Source organism: Fundulus heteroclitus, chromosome 11, assembly GCF_011125445.2.
Source record: "Fundulus heteroclitus isolate FHET01 chromosome 11, MU-UCD_Fhet_4.1, whole genome shotgun sequence".
NCBI lineage: Eukaryota > Metazoa > Chordata > Actinopteri > Cyprinodontiformes > Fundulidae > Fundulus > Fundulus heteroclitus.
This window is the reverse complement of record NC_046371.1, coordinates 16,164,151-16,187,043: the sequence shown is the minus strand read 5'-3', so window position 1 is coordinate 16,187,043 and position 22,893 is coordinate 16,164,151. Positions and strand designations below refer to the sequence as shown.

Genomic DNA, 22,893 nt, shown 5'->3' with positions numbered 1-22,893 from the left:
GATCTGAGGTCAGATTTTACAATGAGAGTATCGCACCCACCACACCTGCTGGCACAGGTAATAAATGGTTAAAAAAAAAAAAGCCATGAAATAAATCATTCATTTATTCTTGTGGCATCATTTCAAATAATATTATTTTTTATTTCTTTCACAGGAAAAAAAAACCTCTTTGGAACTGTATAAGTTTTCCATGACTTCTTCATTCCCTGGAGTATTGTGACTAAGAGGCGTATTTGTCGAGCCACTCTTCAAAATGGGCAAGACAAGAGGACCATTCAGGAAAGCAAGTCAGGAAATAAAAACAAGATTGTGAATGCTCACCTAAGCTTGCTAATTTGTAGTGTCAGGGTAATAAAGGGGAACAAGAAAAACTTTAAAGTACTTGGACTGTAACAAACCAGACTAGACAGGGATCTAGGTTTATCTTGTTATCATAACCAGAAAGGCAGAAGAAGGAAAACACTCTCCAGAGGTTACTGGTTAGAGAACTGCAGGTAAGAGTGGCTAACTGGGAAGCATCAGCCTCCATAACTAAGAAAAGGACCAACACAGCGCTGAGGTTGAAGTAACCCCCATGCTAGCATGCAAAACTTGATTTTTGAAAGCTCCCAGTAATGCAGGCTATCCCAGGCTTGACTGGTGATTTAACTTGAGCCGTGTGGATATTCTGCTCAGATCAAGATTGAGGACTTTTGTACCAAACACTCCAGGTGGGTCTGGTTTAAATCAAAGGATGAAGGAGAGGCAAAAAGCCATCTCTCTCTCTGTGTGCTCTAACACTAGGAAATGTTATAGGTTTGTTAAAGTCAAGTACTACTTTCAAAAGTCAAAACTTTCCTATCTTTCTGTTTTGGTTTTAACCATGGTGAGGTTTTGCAGCAATATGGGGCGATGCTTAATCCATCACCAGGCTGTTAAACTCAGATGTACAGTCATACTTTATCTCTCTAGACTCAAGTATCTTCAAGTGTTTGGTAAAATCTCACACAAACAGGGGTATAACTATACTGAGGAAAAACAACAACAAAACTGCGAGTCTTACTGAACAATGTTTCTGTCTGTATGCAGGTCTCGCTGTCAATTCGTCAGCCCTAGGAACTGCCTGTTGTGGAAAGTTGCACTCAGAAGGTATAAACAGGGCTGTTTTGTCTCGTGTGGAAACAAACGGATCCCTTTAATGTCCCCCACAACATATGTTGCTTTTCATTTCACAGCCAGTCTCAGGTTTCAGGCTAAGGCACTGACCTGAGACTCCCACTGCAAAGAAGTAAATTCATCCTATAAGTGTTTATGCTGTCAAAAAAGATACAAAGGCTGATAGCGAAACCAAAGGGTCAATGTAGTTAATGTAATGCAATGAATGTAGACAATTGTTTCAGATGTTTAAACTGAAATAAAACATCCAAAGCATAAAGTACATGGCGTGCATTGTAAATTTGGATGAACTTTAATTGAATATGCATGTTCTATGTTCATTCTTGACGTCAAATGTGTATTACTGGCAAGCACTAAAGCATGCATATGGCTCTTAGCATGTAAGTTTCTCTTCCCCTACATTCTTTGATTATTATTACTTCAGCATTAGTTCACTGCATAACTATGCAGTTCCATCAAAGCTAAACACAAAGCATACCAGGTCTGAAAATGCAGCAATAAAACTACACTTTAAGACCAATTATGGGTACTCAGGTAGCACTGCCCCTCTTTGTTTCTCTTTGACACAAACTCTTTTGCAGAAATACAAACACACAGTGCAGTCAGCAGTCAATGGAGTTGCTGTGCGCAGAACGGACAGTCAAATCTTTCAGAAACAGAGACACTGTGAGTGATAAATTCAGTCATTTTATCATTTGTGCTAAAGCGTTAGCAATATCTGCTCTAGAACTATTCAGGAGTTCATCAGCCATTTCTTTATTAACCTGCCACCCACCCCCCACCCACCCCCACCACAACTACCAAAACCACCAACCTAACCCACCCCTCCCAGAAGATCAGTCAAGCTCTGCTTAAAAAAATTAGCAATGAGTATTTGTAGGAGGATTAAAATGTCTATCTCATCTTCCATCTTCATGAATGTTTCGGTGTCATTGTCTCATGCAGCTCATCTGTTTTCAGGCCCATTACCTCCAGAAAAAGAAAATGTTTCAGGGATCCTGCCAGACTCAAGCACTGAGGAACTGAGTCCAGCCCAAACATGGAGAACAACCCTTAACAGTACCCACTGGTTAATAAAACCCTGATTGGTTAAAGGACTCTTTAGCTAAAGCAGAAGCCTGTCAGCGGTCGCCATGATGCCAAGTGCTGTCCGAATAGTGCAGTCACGAAGGAAGGAGGTAGGAAAAAGAGCCTGTATGCTTTCTCTCATGACTACTTTAGCATAAAGGAACCTCACAATATCCTTTACCAGCGCTAAGGAGCAATAAGGAATCCTACAATCCTTTGTGTGACATGACGTATAAGCACAGCCCACCGAACGGAAATTAATGAAAATGTCCAGAGAGAAGAGAGCATGCACTTTGTAGTTCATTTTCGGCAGGCTGTAGGACCGGATTTGACTCTCATCATCCACGTGAGTTAAAGGTTGTCCGAAATCGGCACAGCGGTCCGGAGCTCCTTTCCTCTCTACCAAAGTGTTCGTACTGTTGACCTCATGAAAGGTCAAGGAAAAGGAGCAAGGAGCTGTAATTATGATGATTTTCGGATGGAGCCTTAGTTTTGCCCATGTACACACGTAGGCACAAAAACATGGGTTTTCAGAAATCTCCACATTGGCCGAAATCAAGCTTCAATCGTTTATTTCCAGCTGACGTTACACCGACAGCCATACAGGATTTCCGGTCTCGACCTCGATATTCAAGCTTCAAAGTAAAAGCACACATGGAAAGTTACAAAAGTCGCAGTTGGTTCAGACGCTTTTTGCTTGTTTGTTTTTACAAGCTCAGCTGCTCCAATACGTCGAGGTGCAATAGAGAAAGAGCGCTTGGAGGTCGGCTGTTTTACGCCACCTCTCCTGTGAGAAAACTTTGCCATTGTTTTGGCACGTTTATAGCAACACTCAGTGGTCTATTATTGCGAGTTTGCGTGGATGGCACCTTTTCTAAAAAGTTCTCATGTAAACAATATTGTTAAAAATGGTGTGGAGGAAATATTCGTTTTTACAAAGACGAAGAGTACAAGACCTGGTTCTCAATCAGAAGAGGGTGGATTGACCATGTCTGGTTCAGCCTCTGCATCAAGAAGTGCTCAAACTAATTTGATGTCCCATCAACAGAGATGATAGGATGGAGCAGGAAGTGGACAGATGGATTTGGGATTTGTCCATAGTTGAGCCAAAAAGTGAAGCCCTTGATTGACTGGTCTGTCTTGGTTTTGACCTCATGGGAGGACATGAGATATAGATTATGACTGAAAAATCAAGATTCCCGATCTTAGAAACATCATCCATGTTTCTAAGTGCTTGTCAGACTCAAAGCGTTACAGTAATACAGATTTTATGAGTAGCAGAACATATGTTCTTTGTCACTGTCTTATTTCATCTCGACTCCCACCGCAGCAATATGTAAAAAAAATCTTAAACAACACAACAAGTGGTGATTTTTTTGTTGCTATTTGGGATTTACAGCATAGGAGAAAAACAAGAACAGGCCTTCTTTAAATCCGTGGACTCTCTTTGCCGTCTTTCTGCTGTTTTCTCTCTCTCTCTCCGCTCTTTTACTCTCCATGCGCCCTCTTCCTGGCAGCACAACATCATAAAGTGCAGTCCAACAGTCGTATGAGGGCTATAACAGCCCATTTGGTTTAACAAGGTGATGCAGTGTTATTTCTTTTTCTCTCTCCTCCTCCTCCTCCTCTCTCTGCCTGTCTCTCTCCATATGCCTTCTTAGCCAATTGACACAGTGTCCTGTTTTGCATAATTTTGCCTTTTTTCTCCGTGTTTTCCCTCCTTCTTCCTAAAGGCCCCGGTGAGCCGTGATAGGCTTGCCGGGAATAAAACCTGGACCGTGTGGGAGGTGAGTGACATTTTGGAGCGAGATGGCGAGAGGGACGGTGGCCACATACCTGCATGGAGTGCTTCTCCTGGCTCTGTGGAAGCCCTCGCTGCAAGGAGGTGGGTCTCCCTTCAATGCATCCGTACAGAGCAGTGCAGTTCAGCACCTGTGGATCAGGAGCTATATGACGTTTGTGCAACAGGGTCAGCAGATGAGATGCATTGGCTCACTTTATTATTACTGGGAGTCTAATAGACTTTGAATGCTACTATCTTGTGAGCTGCCTTGACTTTTTTAAATGTAGTTTTTTTTTTCAAAAGGTGACTGGTTTAGCTATTTACTTATTTTTCACATATTCAATAATATAAGTAAAATGTCCAAACATCTACCAGAAATGCTGTTGCCATTATACATTTTTTCTAGTAATTGCAGAGTTTTGTAGGGTAAAGACAAAGAACAGATTACTGTTAGGCTAAACCTCAAGTTGACAATCTCAGTTTAAAGAGTCAACAAAACCATCTATTCATTAAAGGTAAGCATCTTTTCTCAAAGAATTAAACATTATTGTTTGATATTTGAGGGACTACTTCAAAATCTTGCTGCCAACTGTCCAGCGATTAAAAAATAATGGAGGACTTTTGCATGTTTAGATGTTTAAATTTCTAAAATAAGGACTTCGGAATAATAAATTGTTTGCAGTCTGTAATCTTGAAAAGACAAAATGCATATCCTATCTGAGGTCCACGGTGCCTGGGGAGTTTTCTAATAAACTCTTAACAAGCTCATAAATTTGTTGTTATAGTTTAAAATGCTTCACACATCATGCCCATAAAACCCTTAATTACGTGTCTGTGAGAAGTTTGTTCTTGGAGTTGAAAGAATTATTTGCAATCTTTCCAGCTCTAGTTTAAGAAAAGCCCTGCTGGTTTAAAACATATACCTGGCTGTGATGCAATTTGCATTTCTAAACGTGTAAAGGTATAAAGAGATTGAGCATAATTAGAAAGTTTCCAAAAGCTGTTTAAGATTTTGTCACTTTTCAACAGCACACATTAAAAACATTTAGCTGGATTTTATATATTACGCCAGCACAAACTAACACAAAAAAATACAAGGATTTTGAAAAACGTACAGATAAAAATCGACATTTATTTTCACCCCTTTACTCTGATATACCTCATTAAAAAGTCCACCGGTATACAATTTAATCTCAGTATTAATCTAGCTGTACCTTTGAGGGACTCAGATGTTTGTCAGAGAATATTAGTGAACCAACAGCATCATGAAGACCAAAGACCACAACAGAGAGGTCAGGGAGAAAGTTGTGGATAAGTTAAAAGAGTTTGTTAATTAGACCCCTCAAAGACTCCAGTTCTATTAATCTTCTATAAATAAAATAAAAAAACTCTCAATGGCACAACTGCAAATCTGCAGAGACATTTCCAGCTAAGATCCCTACGGTAACTCTGGAGGAGCTGCAGAAATACATAGCTCAGTTGGAGGAGTATCTGTAGACCGCGCCACCATTGCTCAAGTACTCCAGAGACCTGGCAGCTATGGAAGAGAGGAAAAAACACATCTTTTGATGAATAAAAGCCATAAACAGGTAGGAGATTTTGCTTCGGTAAGGTGGAACCAAAACCGAACATTTTGATCTCCATGCAAAAGGCTTTTGGTAGCAAGAAACTAGCGCTCCACATCATCCCAAACACAACATCCTCACAGCAAGACATGGGAGTGGCAGCAACATGTTGTAGGGAATGTTTCCTACAACAGGGACAGAAGGGCTGCTAAGAGTAGGCTGTATAACAACGTGAATGGGGCTGAAAACAGAGAAGTGGTGGAAGAAAACCAGAAGCTAGAATGGCTCAATCAAAGTTCAGACCAAAATCCAATTGAATACATGTAGCAAGAGTTAAAATCGATGTTCACAGATGCTTTTTTTCCCCAATCTGCCAGAGTTTGAGCTGTTTTGCAAAATAAGGCTGGTAAAAATTTCAGGCTGTGGATTTCCCCGGCTGGTAGAGACATATTCTAAAAGATGTTCAACTGTAAATACAACATGTAATTTAACAAAGAATTGACTCCAAGAGGTGAGATCATTCCTCCAAATCTTTTGGGGTATTTCAGATTTGCCAAGACCAGCTGTTTCAGCTTTATGTTGCACCCCCAAGCTTAATGGTAGGGATGGTGTGTTCATGGTGATGTGCAGTGCTTGGTTTCCACTCCTCATTACATTTTGCATGTAGGGCCAATGGTTTAGTTTTGATATCATGTTACCAGAACATGCAAATTGCAAAAGAGAATTATTATGGATGTCTTTTAACAAATGGATTCTTCTTGCCACTTGGCCTTATGTGGCAGAGCTGTCCCTTCGGCATATTCTCACACCATATTCTCATCTCCTCCAGACAAATCTTGAGCCTCTTGACTAATTCTCTGGTTTTGCAGTGTTTGCCTGGCCTGCCAGTGTAGCTTGACGGCCATGTCTTTGTAAAGCCCCATTCCCACCAACCTGGTTTGGCCCGCCCCAGTTCGGCTCCTCCCTGCTCGGTTTGTGTTTTGACCGACCTAGAAATGCTTGGAAGAGGGAAACCCCTGCTGGGGGTAGCTTTAGCCTCATCTCCACAGATCTTGTTTGCAACATTGATACTTTAAAGCAGTGGTCCTCAATTCCAGTCCTCAAAGAGGTGTCCTGGAACTTTTAGATGTGTCCCTGGTCCAACACACCTGAATCAAATGGTTGAATTACCTCCTCAGTATGCAGTCAAGTTCTCCAGAGTCCTGCTGATGACCTGATTATTTGACTCAGGTAAGTTAAATCAGAGTAACAAATAAAAGGCCCTCCAGGACCAATCATAAAACAATGATGTAATTAGGGAAAACCTTCCCGTTTCTTCTTGCCCTTGGCCAATCGCTGAAAAGCAGTGTGTTCATGTCAAAAGTTCTCTTGAGTCCACTCAGTAGCTGTGTTTACATTTACAATATCGGATTGCACCGTTTACATGGGCACACAATCAATTAATCCGATCATAATGTGCGTGTTTATCCACCTGGCTTTATTCAGAATAGAACCACTCTGACATGCACAGTTATCAAAATTCCCCTAAAAAAATAACACACAAGAAGTACTTGCGTCTTTTCTAAACAATAAAAATTGTAAACAAAGCAGTATTATATTATTTGTTTGTCTTCCGAGTGCCCAGGCTGGACTTGCACGATGTTCTAATTTCAGTTGAAACGTTACTGAGTAAGCAACAATTTTTAACTGTTTTGTGTTTTTGAACACAAAGGTTGTATCGGGAGCCTCGACAGTTTAGCTTCCCGACGTATTTCTGCCACTAACGAAATGTGAAATACGTCACGTTTACGTTGGGCGCACATGGATCATTTTACCTTATTTGGAATAACTTGAACTTGACAAGTGCACATTGATCTGATTATCAATCAGCATAAACCACCTTTCTCATTCAGAATACAATTTAATTCTGGCTTGTTTACATGACATATTTTTATTCCGATTATTCTGATTACTTTTGTCCATGTCGACATAGCCAGTGTGACCTTGCTCTTGAGCAGGGCCGTACAAATCTGGGCTGGCCCTGAAAAAAACTACTCCTGAAGTGTTTGCAAGCGGGTGGAGCCAATTGGTACGCGGACAAAAGGAGGCGGTGGGAATGGAGTTTAAGTTTGCAGTTGTATCATTAAATCCCATACTCTGTTTACTATTGAGGGGACTTCCCAAGGCAGCTGGATTTCAATTCTGGGGTATCAGATTAATGTAGGCTGAATAAAAATACAAGTGACATATCTTGGAAATGTTTGAAAACCACATTGTTTTTTTCTTTCTTCTTCTTTACAGATATGTGCCATGTATAAAATCCCAATATAAAACGTTGAAGTTTGCTGTGAGAATGTAACAAGATGCGTAAATGTTCAATGGGGTGTAAATATTTCTGCATGCAAAATGCTGTGGTATTATATGCATACACTTTAGTAAAATCAAAATTAATTGTTTAATGAACAACATTTTACACTCTGTGTTTGTACTTGCCCAATCTGGGTGCCAAACCACCTACAGATTTTAAAGAAGTCTGCAGACAGGGCTGAGTTACTGAGCAGCTGAGATATTTACTGTGTTGTTGATGTACATGGTATTACTGTGACATCACTAACTCACATTCTTTGAGAATCCCTGCAGACTGCTTTTTTACATCTGGACTGCGGGTTCTTAACAAACTTTTCCTTTTATAGCTGTTCCCTCTGTGTGTTTCTATTTCTGGCAACAGAGATTGGTGAAAGGCACAACATAGGTGCAGAGAAGTGTGAGAATTATGAGCGCAGATGCATGCCTGTTCGGTTAGAGAGTGTTAGTTATCAGCTGCAGATAAATTAACACATACAAACTCAAATTCTACAATAGGAAGTCTAACTTTTTTTTATTTAATCATTCATCTTTTGACAAATTAAAATAGAAAAAATATTTACCGTAAATTCCCCCAAATTTGCCATCTTTTACAGACAAAAACAATAAACATTAAAATATGAAACAGTTGCAGGAAAAACAGAAACAAATCACTTTTTTCACAGCACCCATGTTTTTATCCAGGTGTATATGTACCGACCTCTGGAGGAGCTGGAACCGGCACGGGAGCTGGGACAGGACCTGGATTTGGACCAGGCGGCGCTGGAACTGGAACAGGCTTTGGCCCTGGAGGTGGTGCAGGGTTTCAACCTGGACTGGGTACTGGTCCAGGTGGAGGTAGATCATTATTTTTTTACCTGGTTCAATTGATTCTGACCGCTTTTGCAGGCAAAACAAACAATTTACGAGGTTCACATTAAACTGCATGACAACAGAAAATCAAGGACCTACATTCCTTTAAATGAATTTAGCATTTGTTTCCAACACTTGTGCTCATAAAATGTGTCAATTAAGCATCAGTTACTCTAGGACAATGTCCTTTTCTGTCTCATAGATAATGAATTCCTCATGTTGACCTCAATACACCCAACAAAATAGGTTTGCAACCAGTAAAGGGCTTCCTTAGCTGCATCAGGTATTCTGGAGATAAAGCACCTACCGATTAACTGAACTTTTGACAATGATGTTTCATTGCATGTTGGAAATATAAGTAAGTCATGAGAATTGACCAAAAGGTTACACTGCCCTAAACAAATAAGGAAATTGCTATGAAAAGATAGCAAAGGCCATTCATGTTTCAAGAGATACTGTTGGAAGCATGGATCACATGTTTAAAGTTAAAGGAACAACTCTGGAACAAATGAGGCATTCAATGAAAATAACCCTTTGCTCACAGTGAAGCATGGCAGTGGCTCGTGGGTACCCTGGGTGTAATTTGTCCGAGAGAGGATCCGAAATCTTAGTCAAACACAGGAAGTGGTTTAAAAGGTTTTTTTTTCAAAGAAGCAACTGGTGTAAACTGGGATCTGCCAATGGCACGGACTGGAATACCTCATCAGGGATCAGGCTGAGTCCCAGCAGGTAGCGGGTTGACAGAGAGGAGAACTGGCTTTCAGCGCTGTGGCTGTCAGGGAGATTGACAGAGGCTTGAGACGGATCTGGCGGACAGGTGTGGGTCAAACACAGGTTGTTAGGACAGGGCAGACAAATCAGAGGGCTAGACAAGGCTTGTCGATTAGAAGGAGGAGGAATCAAGGCCGTGATCCAGGGATCAGGGAGTAGTGTATAAATGCAACGGCAGCAAGGTAAGGAGGGGAAGTCCAACAGACGTTATTGTGGACAAAACTAGGCAGGCAGGCATGAGTAAACAGAGGGACGTCCACAGTCTAAGGCTTTCAATTATGTGGAGCTGTCTTGCTGTATATAACGGGCTTATAAAGGGTTGAGAACATGTGTGGTGCTTGATTATGGCGCCACAGAGGTGCACTTGCAGCTGAATAAACTCAATGAGTATGGAGCAGGATGAGTGAAGAGGAATGCAGATATCAGACGGACCAGAAATCATAACACTGGGGCAACTCTGCTTCCTTTGGCACTTACTGTATTCATTATTCAATATCGCTGTTGTTTGCTTTCACTTATGCCTTCTGGAATTTGAAATAGTCTTTTGGATTACAGTTGGATTTCTTCTTGTACATTTTTTTAATTTTTTACTTAGTATTTCTTTTTATTATTATTTGACCCATTTCGTTAAATGTATAACTATTTCATTTGAGGCAAATCTGCATATGAAATGTATGTAATTTTAGTACGTTTTTTGTTGAATTTTGAGTCTGCGAAGCCCCTTGATCTACACACCTTTTGAAAATGGGCCATAAAAATAAACATTGATTAATCATAAACTGATTTCCATTCACTAATGCCCTCTCATTTAGGAGGATATGGTGGACAAGGACCCGGGGGATTAGGACCTGGAGGTGTAGGACCAGGAGGCATTAGACCTGGTGGAGTTGGACCAGGCGGATTTGGCCAAGGAGGAGTCGGACCAGGAGGAGTCGGCCAAGGCGGAGTTGGACCAGGCGGAGTCGGACCAGGAGGAGTTGGACCAGGCGGAGTCGGACCAGGAGGAGTTGGACCAGGAGGAGTTGGACCAGGAGGAGTCGGACCAGGGGGTTTTGGACCAGGCGGAGTTGGACCAGGCGGAGTTGGACCAGGCGGATTTGGCCCAGGAGGAGTTGGACCAGGAGGAGTTGGCCCAGGAGGAGTCGGACCAGGGGGTTTTGGACCTGGAGGAGTTGGACCTGGAGGAGTTGGACCAGGAGGAGTTGGACCTGGAGGTTTGAGGCCTGGCACTTTTGGTCTAGGCAGTGGTGGACTGGGAGTGGTGCCTGGTGCTGGTAAGAGAATCTTCTCACGATTTTCTATTGAGTCCATATTTGTCTGTTATGTTCAGTGAACTGTCATGTTTGATGCTTTCTTCCAGGTGGGAAACCTCCTAAAACAGGTGGGTTTTGTGGGCAAAGGGTTAAAATAGTTGCTGCAACTGCATTCAAAGTAAAACATAAAAACATCATCCTACATTTCTGCAGGCACCGGCTATGGTGGGCTTGGGACAGGACAGGGAAGTACCGGCGTAGGAGGGGGACAAAGACCAGGAGGAGCAGGGACTGGTTTTGGACCTGGTGGTGTTGGTCCTGGTGGTTTTGGGCAAGTTGGCACTGGTCCAGGTGGCCAAGGTACCAGTAAGAATGTTTTCCCAATTAAGTTATTTATGAATTGATCTCAGTGGGTCGTTACAATATTCTCAGCACTGAATGATAATAATAAACCTGATCCAATGAGTACATGATTTAAATCTGGAGTAAAACTTTACCTGACTACGGACCTATAGAGAAGTCATCATCATAAAAGGTATAAGTATGAATATTTTGCAAGAAAATGAGTGTTGATTAAACAAAGCAACTTAGTGACAGTGCGACATGTACAGGAGCTAGATAATAGGTTACAGACTTCAGACTGGTAATTTGATAGAATAAAAGTCATGAAAGCAAATATATTTTTTAAGGCTAAAGTGCCCAAACTGCCTCCATGTTTCCCAGTACCATACTATTACCAGAATAATGTAAATATTGTTTTTACATTCACACAAAACTGGAGGATAGAGACTGCATACGTAATACCATTATTTCATTCCTTTTTACATCAACATTATAGGCTTTTGTTCAGGGACCACCCACACACATATAGTGATAAAGGATATAATGTGTTAGGCATGGGAGTCCCTCGGTAAAGTATAGATGTCATTACATCAGTCAGACTCATGTGTTTTGAAATTTGAGTCATCCTTGTTTTTCTTCCCTCATACATGTGAGCTGCTCCTGCAGGATGAAAAATCTCTGTGATACTATGAAAGCTCTTAGGGGATAAGCCACGGCTTTGGCCATCCTTTTGAAATCCACCCATTTGTGCCGGTGGGTAGGAAAGGGGTTTGTAAAAGCATAGGAAACACATAGGAATGCTTGTATGACATAATTAGCAGTTTGCAAAATGATACTTAAAGCTGTAATCTAATAGAGAGGACTAATCCCCAAACACTGGTTTATTCCAAAACGAACAACAGAAGTGCTTTGAACATATCTTGACATAATTTTCAAAAACACAAATCTACTTTGAGGTCTATCCGGACGAATCAAAGCAATACCCTGGAGCTACATACAGCTGAAAAATGAAACAAAATAGATGTTTCAAGGATCAAATAAAAAAAATACAGAAACTGAAGAATTGTACAGAAGTAGATTCAAATAAAGGTATTTGTCAACAATATAATGCTGTTTGCGATATTTATATAATCGGAGTAAACACCATGTACTGTCTGTCTTTCAAGGGTATGGAGGCCTTGGAGCAGGAGGTTTGGGTGGAGGAGCTCTTGGAGCAGGAGGCGTTGGTACGGTGGCAGGTCAGGGAGCTGGAACAGGCTACACACCTGGAGGTCAGTGCTTTTATTTACACAGCTGTTTTATGTCTTCTAAGCACATCCTGCATAGCTACTGGACCTCTAATCAACATTACTTTTACACTGACCCTTGAGATCCAATAAAAAGTGACAACAATGTGATTCAAATACTTAAAATTGTTAATAAATAATCATTAATAATATCCACTTAAGAACACCCATATCATCTATATCTCTTTAGGTGGCTATGGGGGATATGGTGGTGGTTATGGACCCAAACCCCCTAAAACAGGTGAGTATTTTCCCTGATCTTTTGTCCTTCATCGGTTATTGGTAAAATGTGGTTGATGTGTGTTTTGGTTACTACAGGTGGTGCTGGAACATCTCTTGGAGGAACCGTTTATGGGCCTGGTGGAACTGGGTTTAGACCTGGGGGTACAGGGGGTGGACCTGGTGGAACTGGACAAGTTCCCGGGGGAACAGGATTTGGTCCTGGGGGTACAGGGTTTGGACCAGGTGGAACTGGACAAGTTCCCGGGGGAACAGGATTTGGTCCTGGTGGTACGGGAGTTGGACCCAGTGGAACTGGACAAGTTCCTGGGGGAACAGGATTCGGTCCTGGTGGTACAGGGTTTGGACCTGGTGGAACTGGACAAGTTCCCGGGGGAACAGGATTCGGTCCTGGTGGTAGGGGGGTTGGACCCGGTGGAACTGGACAAGTTCCTGGGGGAACAGGATTTGGTCCTGGTGGCACAGGGTTTGGACCTGGTGGAACTGGACAAGTTCCTGGGGGAACAGGATTTGGTCCTGGTGGCACAGGGTTTGGACCTGGTGGAACTGGACAAGTTCCTGGGGGAACAGGATTTGGTCCTGGTGGTACAGGGTTTGGACCTGGTGGAACTGGACAAGTTCCTGGGGGAACAGGATTCGGTCCTGGTGGTAGGGGGGTTGGACCCGGTGGAACTGGACAAGTTCCTGGGGGAACAGGATTCGGTCCTGGGGGTACAGGGTTTGGACCTGGTGGAACTGGACAAGTTCCTGGGGGAACAGGATTTGGTCCTGGTGGTACGGGGGTTGGACCAGGTGGAACTGGACAAGTTCCTGGGGGAACAGGATTTGGTCCTGGTGGTACAGGGGTTGGACCTGGTGGAACTGGACAAGTTCCTGGGGGAACAGGATTTGGTCCAGGTGGTACGGGGGTTGGACCCGGTGGAACTGGAATTGGTCCTGGTGGAGCTGTTCCAGGCGGAGGAGGTAAATATATTATTGTATATTTAGCAAAGATCCAAACACATATGTATAGTGCCTTGCTGAAGGGTTTATACTACTTGAACTCACATTACAAGACTAAACTTTTGTGTTTTATAGGAATTTTACTAATATTATATTTCTGAACATTCAGAAGCTTTTTAATCAGTCATGTTAGTTATTAACCTTTAAGTTTTAATAACAGACGCTCTGTAATCTATCTAAGAAAATGTTGTGGTTCATTGTTAAAACTCTGCATACAAAATAGTTTTGCCGATTAATTGAGTCTTTCCTCTGTAGCTCCAACGTTGCCTCAGACTGGTTTAGGACCTGGAGGAAAGAGTGGTGGTAAAGCATACAAACAAGTCCCAGGTACAGCTGTATGATCTCATCCATCATCAACTAATACTGATTTTATTCTTGAGATATTCCTATAATGTAAATATGAATCATACAGGCATTGGAGTACCTGGACTTTATCAGGGTGGATTTGTACCAGGTCAAGGTGTGTTGCAACCCTTGTAGGACTAAATGTCCTGTTATTATCATTTATTGTAAAAGGAAATAGAAAACTATTAATCTTTCCATGTTCTTGATAAGGCTTTGGGGGACGAGGTGTTCTCCCTGGAGTAGCAACAGGATCTGGAATCGGGCCTCAAACTGGTATGTAAACATGTTCTTTGGTTATGAATGATGGGCAAACTTGTTTTGGCATGGTATACGAGCCCAAAAATAAAAATAACACTTCTTTTCTTGCAGGGACTGGAGTACTTGGTCAAGGCGGCGTAGGACAAGTAGGCAGTAAGTGTCTCAAAGTCTAGAAACTACAAGTTAACAAGTATGTATGTTATCACATAAATTTCTAAATCAAACAATGAGTTAAGTCCAGTAAATTTGTTCTGTTTTGTACTTCAGTGTTTTACAAGAGGACTGTATGTGTAACCTATCTTTCACATCTTAGATGGTCGTGGCCAAACATTATCTGGAGTTTTTCATGGTTACCCTCTAATATCACCGAAATCAGGTACAGTGGCACCTAAAATGCAAGAAACTGTAGCTTCAAAATTACAACAAAACAATCAGGACATATTGTAATCAAGCCAACTAATGTTTTATTTACTATTTGTTTTAATTTAGGGACAGGGAAATCAAAGAAATCAGGCAAAGCTGCAGCCAAATATGGTAACAAACACAACCTGTGAAATGTGAAACTTCCTATAGAAGGTTAACTTAATGTATTGTAGCAATCCATCAGGTAAATGCAGTATTGCTGTATTTTTGTACACCTTCTCTTACTTGAGGTGGTGCTGGAGCCGGAGGAGGTTCTTTTGGTCAGGGAAGCACCTTAGGCACTGGAAGGGTTCCTGGAGGAGGAGGAGGAGGAGGAGGAGGAGGAGGAGGAGGAGGAGGAGGAGGAGGAGGAGGAGGAGTCATCCCAGGGGCAGGAGGTGGAACTGGAACAGGAGGCGGACCTGGATTTGGAGGTGGCATTGGTACGGGTGGTGGACCTGGAGTGGGAACAGGAGTTGGACCTGGATTTGGTGGAGGAGTTGGAACAGGTGCAGGCAGCAGCATACCTGGTTCAGGTAAATCATAAGGAGAGGACTCTTTTCTGCTCTTTTGGGGGGTGGGGGGAGGGGGTGGAAGACACTTTCCTTCTGTGTAATCAGTAATTCCTATGATATTTTGATGACTTTCGTTTTCTGGAATGTCTCTTAGGAAATGTACATTAATGTTGTTTTTTACACAGGTTATGGTCCTGGGTCAGCCAAGGCACGAAAATATGGTGAGTTATGCTTTCAGACAACTAACATTTCAATTAAGTAGATTTTACATTTGTTGACATTATAAAGTGGCTTTAATCTTTACAGGTGGTGTAGTTCCTGGTGCCGGCACAGGAGGGGGGACTCTAGGAGGACTTGGCCAAGGTACAGGGTTGGGACCTGGCTCGGGGCTTGGTTTTGGCCCAGGTGGTGCTGGTACTGGATATGGACCAGGTGGAGTCGGACCAGGTGGAGTCGGACAAGGTGGAGTCGGACCAGGTGGTGTCGGCCCGGGATACGGACCAGGTGGTGCAGGAACTGGATATGGACCAGGTGGAGTCAGGCCAGGTGGTGTTGGCCCTGGATATGGTCCAGGTGGTGTTGGGCCAGGGGGTGTCGGCACTGGATATGGTCCAGGTGGTTTTGGACCAGGGGGTGTCGGCACTGGATATGGACCTGGAGGAGTGGGACCTGGCGGTGTTGGACCAGGTGGAGTTGGCCCTGGGACAGGAAGAACAGGAACTGGACCTGGGGGTAAATAAGACATGAGCACAGCCATTCCCATGCAAGGATTTAGTAAAGACCTGTCTATAATGCTGTATTTTTATTTCAGGATATGATGCCAGCGCCAAAGCTCGTAAATATGGTGAGCAGTTTCCAAAATTGAACCACTGTAATTTATGGAAATATACTATTCTGCAACTGTTTCCTAAAATAAATAAAACATTATGATTCTGTTTGTTGTAGGCATGTTAAGTGGAGCACTTGGGGGACCAGGATTGGGACCAGGTGGTGTTGGCACCGGATATGGACCAGGTGGTGTCGGACCAGGCGGAGTGGGCCCTGGATATGGACCAGGTGGTGTCGGACCAGGCGGAGTGGGCCCTGGATATGGACCAGGTGGTGTCGGACCAGGTGGAGTGGGCACTGGATATGGACCAGGTGGTGTCGGACCAGGCGGAGTTGGCCCTGGATATGGACCAGGTGGTGTCGGACCAGGCGGAGTGGGCCCTGGATATGGACCAGGTGGTGTCGGACCAGGTGGAGTGGGCACTGGATATGGACCAGGTGGTGTCGGACCAGGCGGAGTTGGCCCTGGATATGGACCAGGTGGTGTCGGACCAGGCGGAGTTGGCCCTGGATATGGACCAGGTGGTGTCGGACCAGGCGGAGTTGGCCCTGGTGGGGCTGGTGTCGGACCAGGCGGAGTTGGCCCTGGTGGGGCTGGTACAGGCTATGGGCCTGGCGGAGTCGGAACAGGTGGAGGTGGCACTGGATATGGACCAGGAGGTAAAATGTAAAACAAAGACATTCTGAAATACAGAAGCACATCTAAAAACAGCTAATTTGGTCATAATGATTCTTAATGTAATTTTGGTTCATTTGCAGGATATGCAGGTGCCAAAGCACGTAAATATGGTAAGACAACCTTTTGTATATATTTACTTCGGATTTGACAAACCTTAGAATAAACTTGTGATTTTATGCAGTTTTTATCCAACAGATAATACCTGATGAGCTATAACTCATAGGAAATTACTTCATGCTATCAAATGTCTGTCCAGAAATATCCTTCTTCAAGGGCATGAGTTGTTTGGACATTGTAGTTGGTCCTATCTGGGCATTGTAGTTGGTCCATGTTCTCTTTAGAAATGAAATACTCTTTGCAGGAGTCCCTGGAGGTGTGGGAGGTACCCTGGGGGCAGGAGGACGTGGGGTTGGAACTGGTCCTGGGTCTGGACTTGGAGTAGGTGGAGGGATTCCTGGACGAGGTGGCGTGACAACTGGGGGTGGGCCTGGATCAGGACTTGGGATAGCAGGAACACCTGGTTCTGGTATTGGAACAGGAGGTGGACCAGGTGGCTTTGGGCCAGGCACTGCTGGAGGTAAAAATTGAAAACAACTCTTTACCAGTTGGTACCAACATTCTGTACTTATGTATCAATTCCTCCCTCCTTACTTATATTTTATAACCATAAATACATTATTTTGTTCACATGTACTTAAAACCCTGTGCATTTTCTTTGTAGTTAATTATAAAGATAGATAGACAGAAATTTTCAACATTCATGTATAATTTGATGAAACTGCACATCATTTTCTGAAAACCATTAATTCCAACATATTTCCATAGCTTGTGGTTCTGTTACCCATTTGATTGAGTCATGAAATATGACAGCTTAGGACCCCAGAACAAATTTAAATATCCGCTGCTGGTAAATATGTATTACTGTAAAACCTAATTTCCTTACAATATGGAAAGTTACATTAAATTGATCAAATCATTAGCTGTCAAAGCAGGACAAAAACCTATCCAAGCAAAGAACTTTAAAAAGTATGAAATGCCTAAAGGGTCAAAATGAGGGCAAAAAGGAAACGTTTTAAAATGAGATGAGATATATAAAAATATAAATATAAACAAATATAAAAAATATAAAATATAAAAATATAGAAATATAATATATATATATATATATATATATATATATATATATATATATATATATATATATATATATATATATATATATATATATATATACACACTTTCCGATGTGTAACTGTTTAATTTCTCTGCTCTATTTCACAGGATATCCTGGCGGTGCAAAGTCTCTCAAATATGGTGGGACTTATTGTTTTTTATGACATTTAAACAGGCAAAACAAGTTAGATTTTGACTCCAACAATGAGCACAACATATTTTTGAAATATATATCCTTCAAATCTTTAATTACCTGTACAAGAATAATTTAAAAATAAACTTATCAGTGATTTAAAAAAAAAGTTAAAAAAGTTGTAACCTCTCTCCTCCCCAGGACTTCCTGGTGGAGCAGCAGCTCCTGGATCTGGATTTGGGGGTCAAGGGACTGGAGGAGCTCTTGGCGCTGACAGAAGATATGGACCTGGAAGTGGCTCAGTAGCTGGGACTGGTTCTGTACCAGGAGGAGGATATGGCGTAGGCCCAGGAACTGGATATGGAACAGGTTCAAAGAGAGCATTTTATATTTTGTATTGGTATTTATTTATTTATAAAGGGACAGTGCATATTAATGAACATAATGTAAATATGCAAGATTATAGCCAGTGCTAATTTCCGTCTCTAGCTCCGCAGGAGGCAAAGCCACCTTTAATAGAACCTTACATTGCAATAACAAACAAAAGAATACAGTACAATACCAAGAGCAACAGACAATATTAAGATAAAAAAATATATTAAATACACCATTACCTTAGACAGTGTGATTAAAAAACATTACTGTCCATAGTTAAAAGAAAAAAAGAAAAGAACTGAAATCATTTAAAATACAGAATATACACATGGTGATACCAGTGCATATAATCACAGACAAGTTTTACTTTGTCATTTAAGATCAGTCTCATAAATTGAAATTTAAAAGAAGTTATAAAAATACAGTCTAAACATAATCGAACATTCAGACATTTTTCTCTTTAGGATTCATTTTAAAACATGTTTATACTTCAGGAAAGCTAAATTCAAGCCTGTTAGGATAAAGTTTCTCCCTTCTGTTATGCACAGGTTATGGGTCAAAACCTTCTAAATATGGTATGAAAAAGTTTTTTTCTATAAAAAATATTTTCCTAAATGTTTGAAATTGCAAGAATTGCTGATATTTTTTTATCCTTATTATGGTAAAGGTCAGGTTGGAGCAGGTGGTGGCGGGGTTCTTGGAGGGGGAGCAGGACGAGGTGGTGAGTCCTTCCTTTTGGTGCATATCTTCTCTTAAGCTAATAAAAAAAATTTTTTGTGGTAAACATATTTCCTTTATACTCTTCTGCTGTACCTATACAGGTGGCTATGGACCAGGTGGCTTTGGTCCTGGATCTGGAGGTCCAGGTTGGTTTAGTCGGTTTTGTGTTGGCATGGTCAAATTTAAGCATAAAACTCATTTAAGTATAAAAAATTCTGTTTCAGTTTACTCTTTTTAATGGAGCCAAACAATCAATGGTTTGGTTCCAGTTATTATAGGGCTATGACGGCACAGGCACACTGACATAGGCTGACTGAACAAGCCTAAGCACATCTTATTTAGACTAACAGCTCTAGTAAGATGTTTTAACATAATCAGATCAAAAATACAGCCAAATATACAAGAACTATCATTATTTGGGCATGTAATTTTTTGGGCAGTTGAACTGATTAAAAGTAGGCAATAAAAAAAATAATATAATAAAATATATTTTCAAATTGCTGTGTTTAGTCAACAGCAATATTGGTTATTTATTTTAACCACTCCTGACATAGATAGGAACTTAGGAATGAAAGAAAAAAGATGATGAAAAAAGTGTTTTTATCCATTTCAGTTTGTCAATGAATCATAAGTTGTAGTCAATGAAACAGCAGAACTTTTTTGGCATTTTTTTTTTCAAATTCAGATAAAAAAAAATTAATCAAAATATGAAAAATATTCTAGAGGAGCCAGTGGAGGTGGCTCGGGCATCTGGTCAGGATGCCTCCTGGACGCCTCCCTGGTGAGGTGTTCCGGGCACGTCCCACCGGGAGGAGGCCCAGAGGACGACCCAGGACACGCCGGAGGGACTATGTCTCTCGGCTGGCCTGGGAACGTCTTGGGATTCCCTCAGAGGAGCTGGCGCAATTGACTGGGGAGAGGGACGTCTAGGCCTCCCTACTGAAGCTGCTACCCTCGTGACCTGACCCATGGATTTTTATCCCTTTTGTTGTCAGAAAAAGAACAGAGAAAAAGAAGATAATTTATTTGATTCGTCATATACAGACGATTGAAAGCGATACCTGTGCATGTCGTTTTGCCGTCTCCCTGTGAACTTAAAATTGTTGAATTATGTATCCCCAGTTTATGGGACAGCTGGAAATAAAGCAGCTAAATTTGGTAAATAGTCGAAGGTCAATCATTTAATGGGATCTGAAAGGATTTTGTTAATAAGCTCCTTTTTTCCCCTAAATGTTCTGACCCAGGTGTTAATATACCTGGTTCTGTAATGAATCGTGGAGATAGAACCCAAATGTGAGCCAGACACGGAGCTGAGTGTTGAAAAAGGGGTTTAATAACAAAATCCAGGAGGCAAAAAAGGGAAACATACGGGAATCAAACAGGACCAGACATAAACTAAACTGACTCAAAAAACAGGAGGGCAAAGAACAGATCAGACACAGATTAGCAGACGGGCAGGTAAAATAACAGAGGTTAGGATGTGCTTACCGCAAGCTGACGAGAGGGAACTACACAAGACATTCTGGCAACAGACAAATAACTAAAGTGGGCTTAAATAGGTGACGGAACAGGGGAGCAGGGCGGGACTAATTAACAAAAACAAGTGGAAGTGATAAAAGGAGCACACTGACTGATGGACAAAAACCCTAAGGTAGAAAATAAGACCAAACAGACACCAACAAAACGAGGATCCAAACAAGACAGAACTCAAAACAACCAGACAATCAAAAACAGGAGAGAGGAGGAAAACTAAAACTAATAACATAAACCAGAACTAAAACCGGAATATTACAGGTTCAGGAACAGGAACCAGTGTTGCAGCAAATGGGACCATCAGCACCGGCGGTGCAGGGACAACATCGCGACCTGGTGGTGAGTCTCTCTTTGAACATTGACAACAAATATTTTGGCCGCTTTAAATCAGTAATTAGATTATTTCTCTATGCTTAATCATGTGTGTAGGATCAGAAAGACGACCTGGAGGTCCAGTTGGCACACCAGCACCAGGAACAGATGGTATTTGTAATGTGTTTGTATACAAAAAAAATAATTATTACATTATAAAACTCAACAGTTACTCCTTTAATTCCTCACCTAAATTGTTTGTTGTTTTTAAAAAAAATATGTTTTTGATCCATGTTTTTTAACTGTTCGTCTAGGTGACGGTGGTGGTTCAACTGGGTTGGAGGGCTCAGGAATTCCTGGAGGAGATGGTGGGTGAAATTTCTCAACATTTTGCATTATCAACAATAGATATCGCTTTTGGGTCAACACAACCAAGGGTTACAAAAGAAAACCCATAAGCACAAGGCCAAGATCTCTGAATATCAATCATTAAATTTACATTAGTGCAATTATTTTTATTAAACGTGCTCCGTCAGTCTAGATCAAAATGTTAATTTATACTCCATCAATGTTAAAATAGGTGGTACTGGTGTAGGTGGCAGACCAGTAGGAGGGGACGGAGTTGGTGTAAATGGAACAGGTATCCCCATCATTGGAGCAATACCAGGTAATTTGACCTCTCAAAGCTAAACTTTTAAAGATATTATTGTGTTAATATTGGAAGAAACCTTGTAACTGTGATTAATTTTTGTCCTTTTAATCATCTTTCTAAAACAGGATTTAATGGGACCACAATTCCAGGTAAGGTTGTTCAAGTTTATCTTCAGTCTTTGCTTATAATATCATGAACATGACCTAACCACCACATGGCATCAGCACATTTTACACTTTACACATTTACAGGACATGTTTTTATAAAAAAAAACATGTATGTACACAATGTGAGTAAAACAAAATTTCCAGAAATTAATTTAAAATGTATCATCCTCTCTCATCAACTCAGAAAAAAGTAGATCTGATTTGACCATTTTGTTTATTAGCTATTGCAGGCATCAGGTATTTAAATCAAAAACAGCATGTTTCTAATTATATATAAAATAACAATAATAGATCACCTGTTCACTATAGCCTTGTGAATCTCAAAATAATAATAATAATAGTAATAATAATAATATCTGAAAGATGACAATGTGGATCCGTATTTTCATGTTGAATCGATGTAATTGGATCATAAATCATTTAATTGCCGTGTCAATGTGAATCAATGTATTGTTACACCCCTAGTTATCATTAAATTAAATGTGTGCCTCATAGTCAGCAGTGTGCATTAACATACAAGACAAAATAGAAGTTACATTTATAGAATGATACTATTGGTGTTTCTGAGTAAAGATGCATTTAATGACTAATGAGGAAATAATACATTTTTAACTACTTGACCACTGATAAGAATAGATTACAGGAAAATTGGTGGAAAATGTATTGGTGCGGCTCTAGTACTTTTACAGATCATACTGTAAAGAATAAATCTCTTCCCTTAGGTCGTATCTGTGGGAATCTAAACTGCTTTTATGTTAAATACTCAAAATAACATCTACAAAAAAAATCAGATGTATTTTTTGAAGTGCAGCACTTGTCTGAAAACCACCAATGCCTTTTGTTCCCATGTCTGATAGGTTCAACAGGAGCTCCCCCTGGTGAGTACGCTTTAAGGATCATCTGGTTTGTTATTGAACTCAAAACTGTAAAAGAAAAAGAAAAAAAGAACACTAACAAAAGTATAATAGCAAGGCTACAATAAAAAATGGTAATCTATCAATAAACATTTTATGTTTACTGAAAGCTTTTGCAGCTGTAAGCGCTCCTCCTTTCACAAGTCCACAAAATGTCATAACCTAAAGAACAACACCTAAGAAATTTCCTTTAGGGGAGCCAAGAAGATGAATTTATATGTGAAAAC

General features: G+C 41.1%; 1 protein-coding gene across 1 annotated transcript in view; it reads left to right on the top strand.

Moving 5' to 3' along the window:
- The first annotated feature begins 3,950 nt into the window (after positions 1 to 3,950).
- Positions 3,951 to 22,893, top strand: part of elnb (elastin b) — a 31,370-nt gene continuing 12,427 nt past the window's right edge. Inside the window, exons 1-34 of the mRNA XM_036142967.1 lie at positions 3,951 to 4,108; positions 8,599 to 8,751; positions 10,350 to 10,811; positions 10,898 to 10,918; positions 11,004 to 11,156; positions 12,299 to 12,403; positions 12,609 to 12,659; positions 12,737 to 13,621; positions 13,916 to 13,987; positions 14,073 to 14,120; positions 14,216 to 14,278; positions 14,375 to 14,416; positions 14,577 to 14,639; positions 14,753 to 14,797; positions 14,917 to 14,982; positions 15,025 to 15,201; positions 15,366 to 15,401; positions 15,487 to 15,912; positions 15,992 to 16,024; positions 16,126 to 16,668; positions 16,768 to 16,797; positions 17,049 to 17,264; positions 17,969 to 18,001; positions 18,195 to 18,362; positions 18,917 to 18,943; positions 19,036 to 19,089; positions 19,190 to 19,234; positions 20,333 to 20,347; positions 20,883 to 20,960; positions 21,051 to 21,104; positions 21,248 to 21,301; positions 21,514 to 21,600; positions 21,711 to 21,734; positions 22,610 to 22,630. Of these exons, the coding sequence (XP_035998860.1) occupies positions 4,033 to 4,108; positions 8,599 to 8,751; positions 10,350 to 10,811; positions 10,898 to 10,918; positions 11,004 to 11,156; positions 12,299 to 12,403; positions 12,609 to 12,659; positions 12,737 to 13,621; positions 13,916 to 13,987; positions 14,073 to 14,120; positions 14,216 to 14,278; positions 14,375 to 14,416; positions 14,577 to 14,639; positions 14,753 to 14,797; positions 14,917 to 14,982; positions 15,025 to 15,201; positions 15,366 to 15,401; positions 15,487 to 15,912; positions 15,992 to 16,024; positions 16,126 to 16,668; positions 16,768 to 16,797; positions 17,049 to 17,264; positions 17,969 to 18,001; positions 18,195 to 18,362; positions 18,917 to 18,943; positions 19,036 to 19,089; positions 19,190 to 19,234; positions 20,333 to 20,347; positions 20,883 to 20,960; positions 21,051 to 21,104; positions 21,248 to 21,301; positions 21,514 to 21,600; positions 21,711 to 21,734; positions 22,610 to 22,630 (4,426 nt within the window). The 5' untranslated portion in view covers positions 3,951 to 4,032. The remainder of the gene's footprint in view (positions 4,109 to 8,598; positions 8,752 to 10,349; positions 10,812 to 10,897; positions 10,919 to 11,003; positions 11,157 to 12,298; positions 12,404 to 12,608; positions 12,660 to 12,736; positions 13,622 to 13,915; positions 13,988 to 14,072; positions 14,121 to 14,215; positions 14,279 to 14,374; positions 14,417 to 14,576; positions 14,640 to 14,752; positions 14,798 to 14,916; positions 14,983 to 15,024; positions 15,202 to 15,365; positions 15,402 to 15,486; positions 15,913 to 15,991; positions 16,025 to 16,125; positions 16,669 to 16,767; positions 16,798 to 17,048; positions 17,265 to 17,968; positions 18,002 to 18,194; positions 18,363 to 18,916; positions 18,944 to 19,035; positions 19,090 to 19,189; positions 19,235 to 20,332; positions 20,348 to 20,882; positions 20,961 to 21,050; positions 21,105 to 21,247; positions 21,302 to 21,513; positions 21,601 to 21,710; positions 21,735 to 22,609; positions 22,631 to 22,893) is intronic.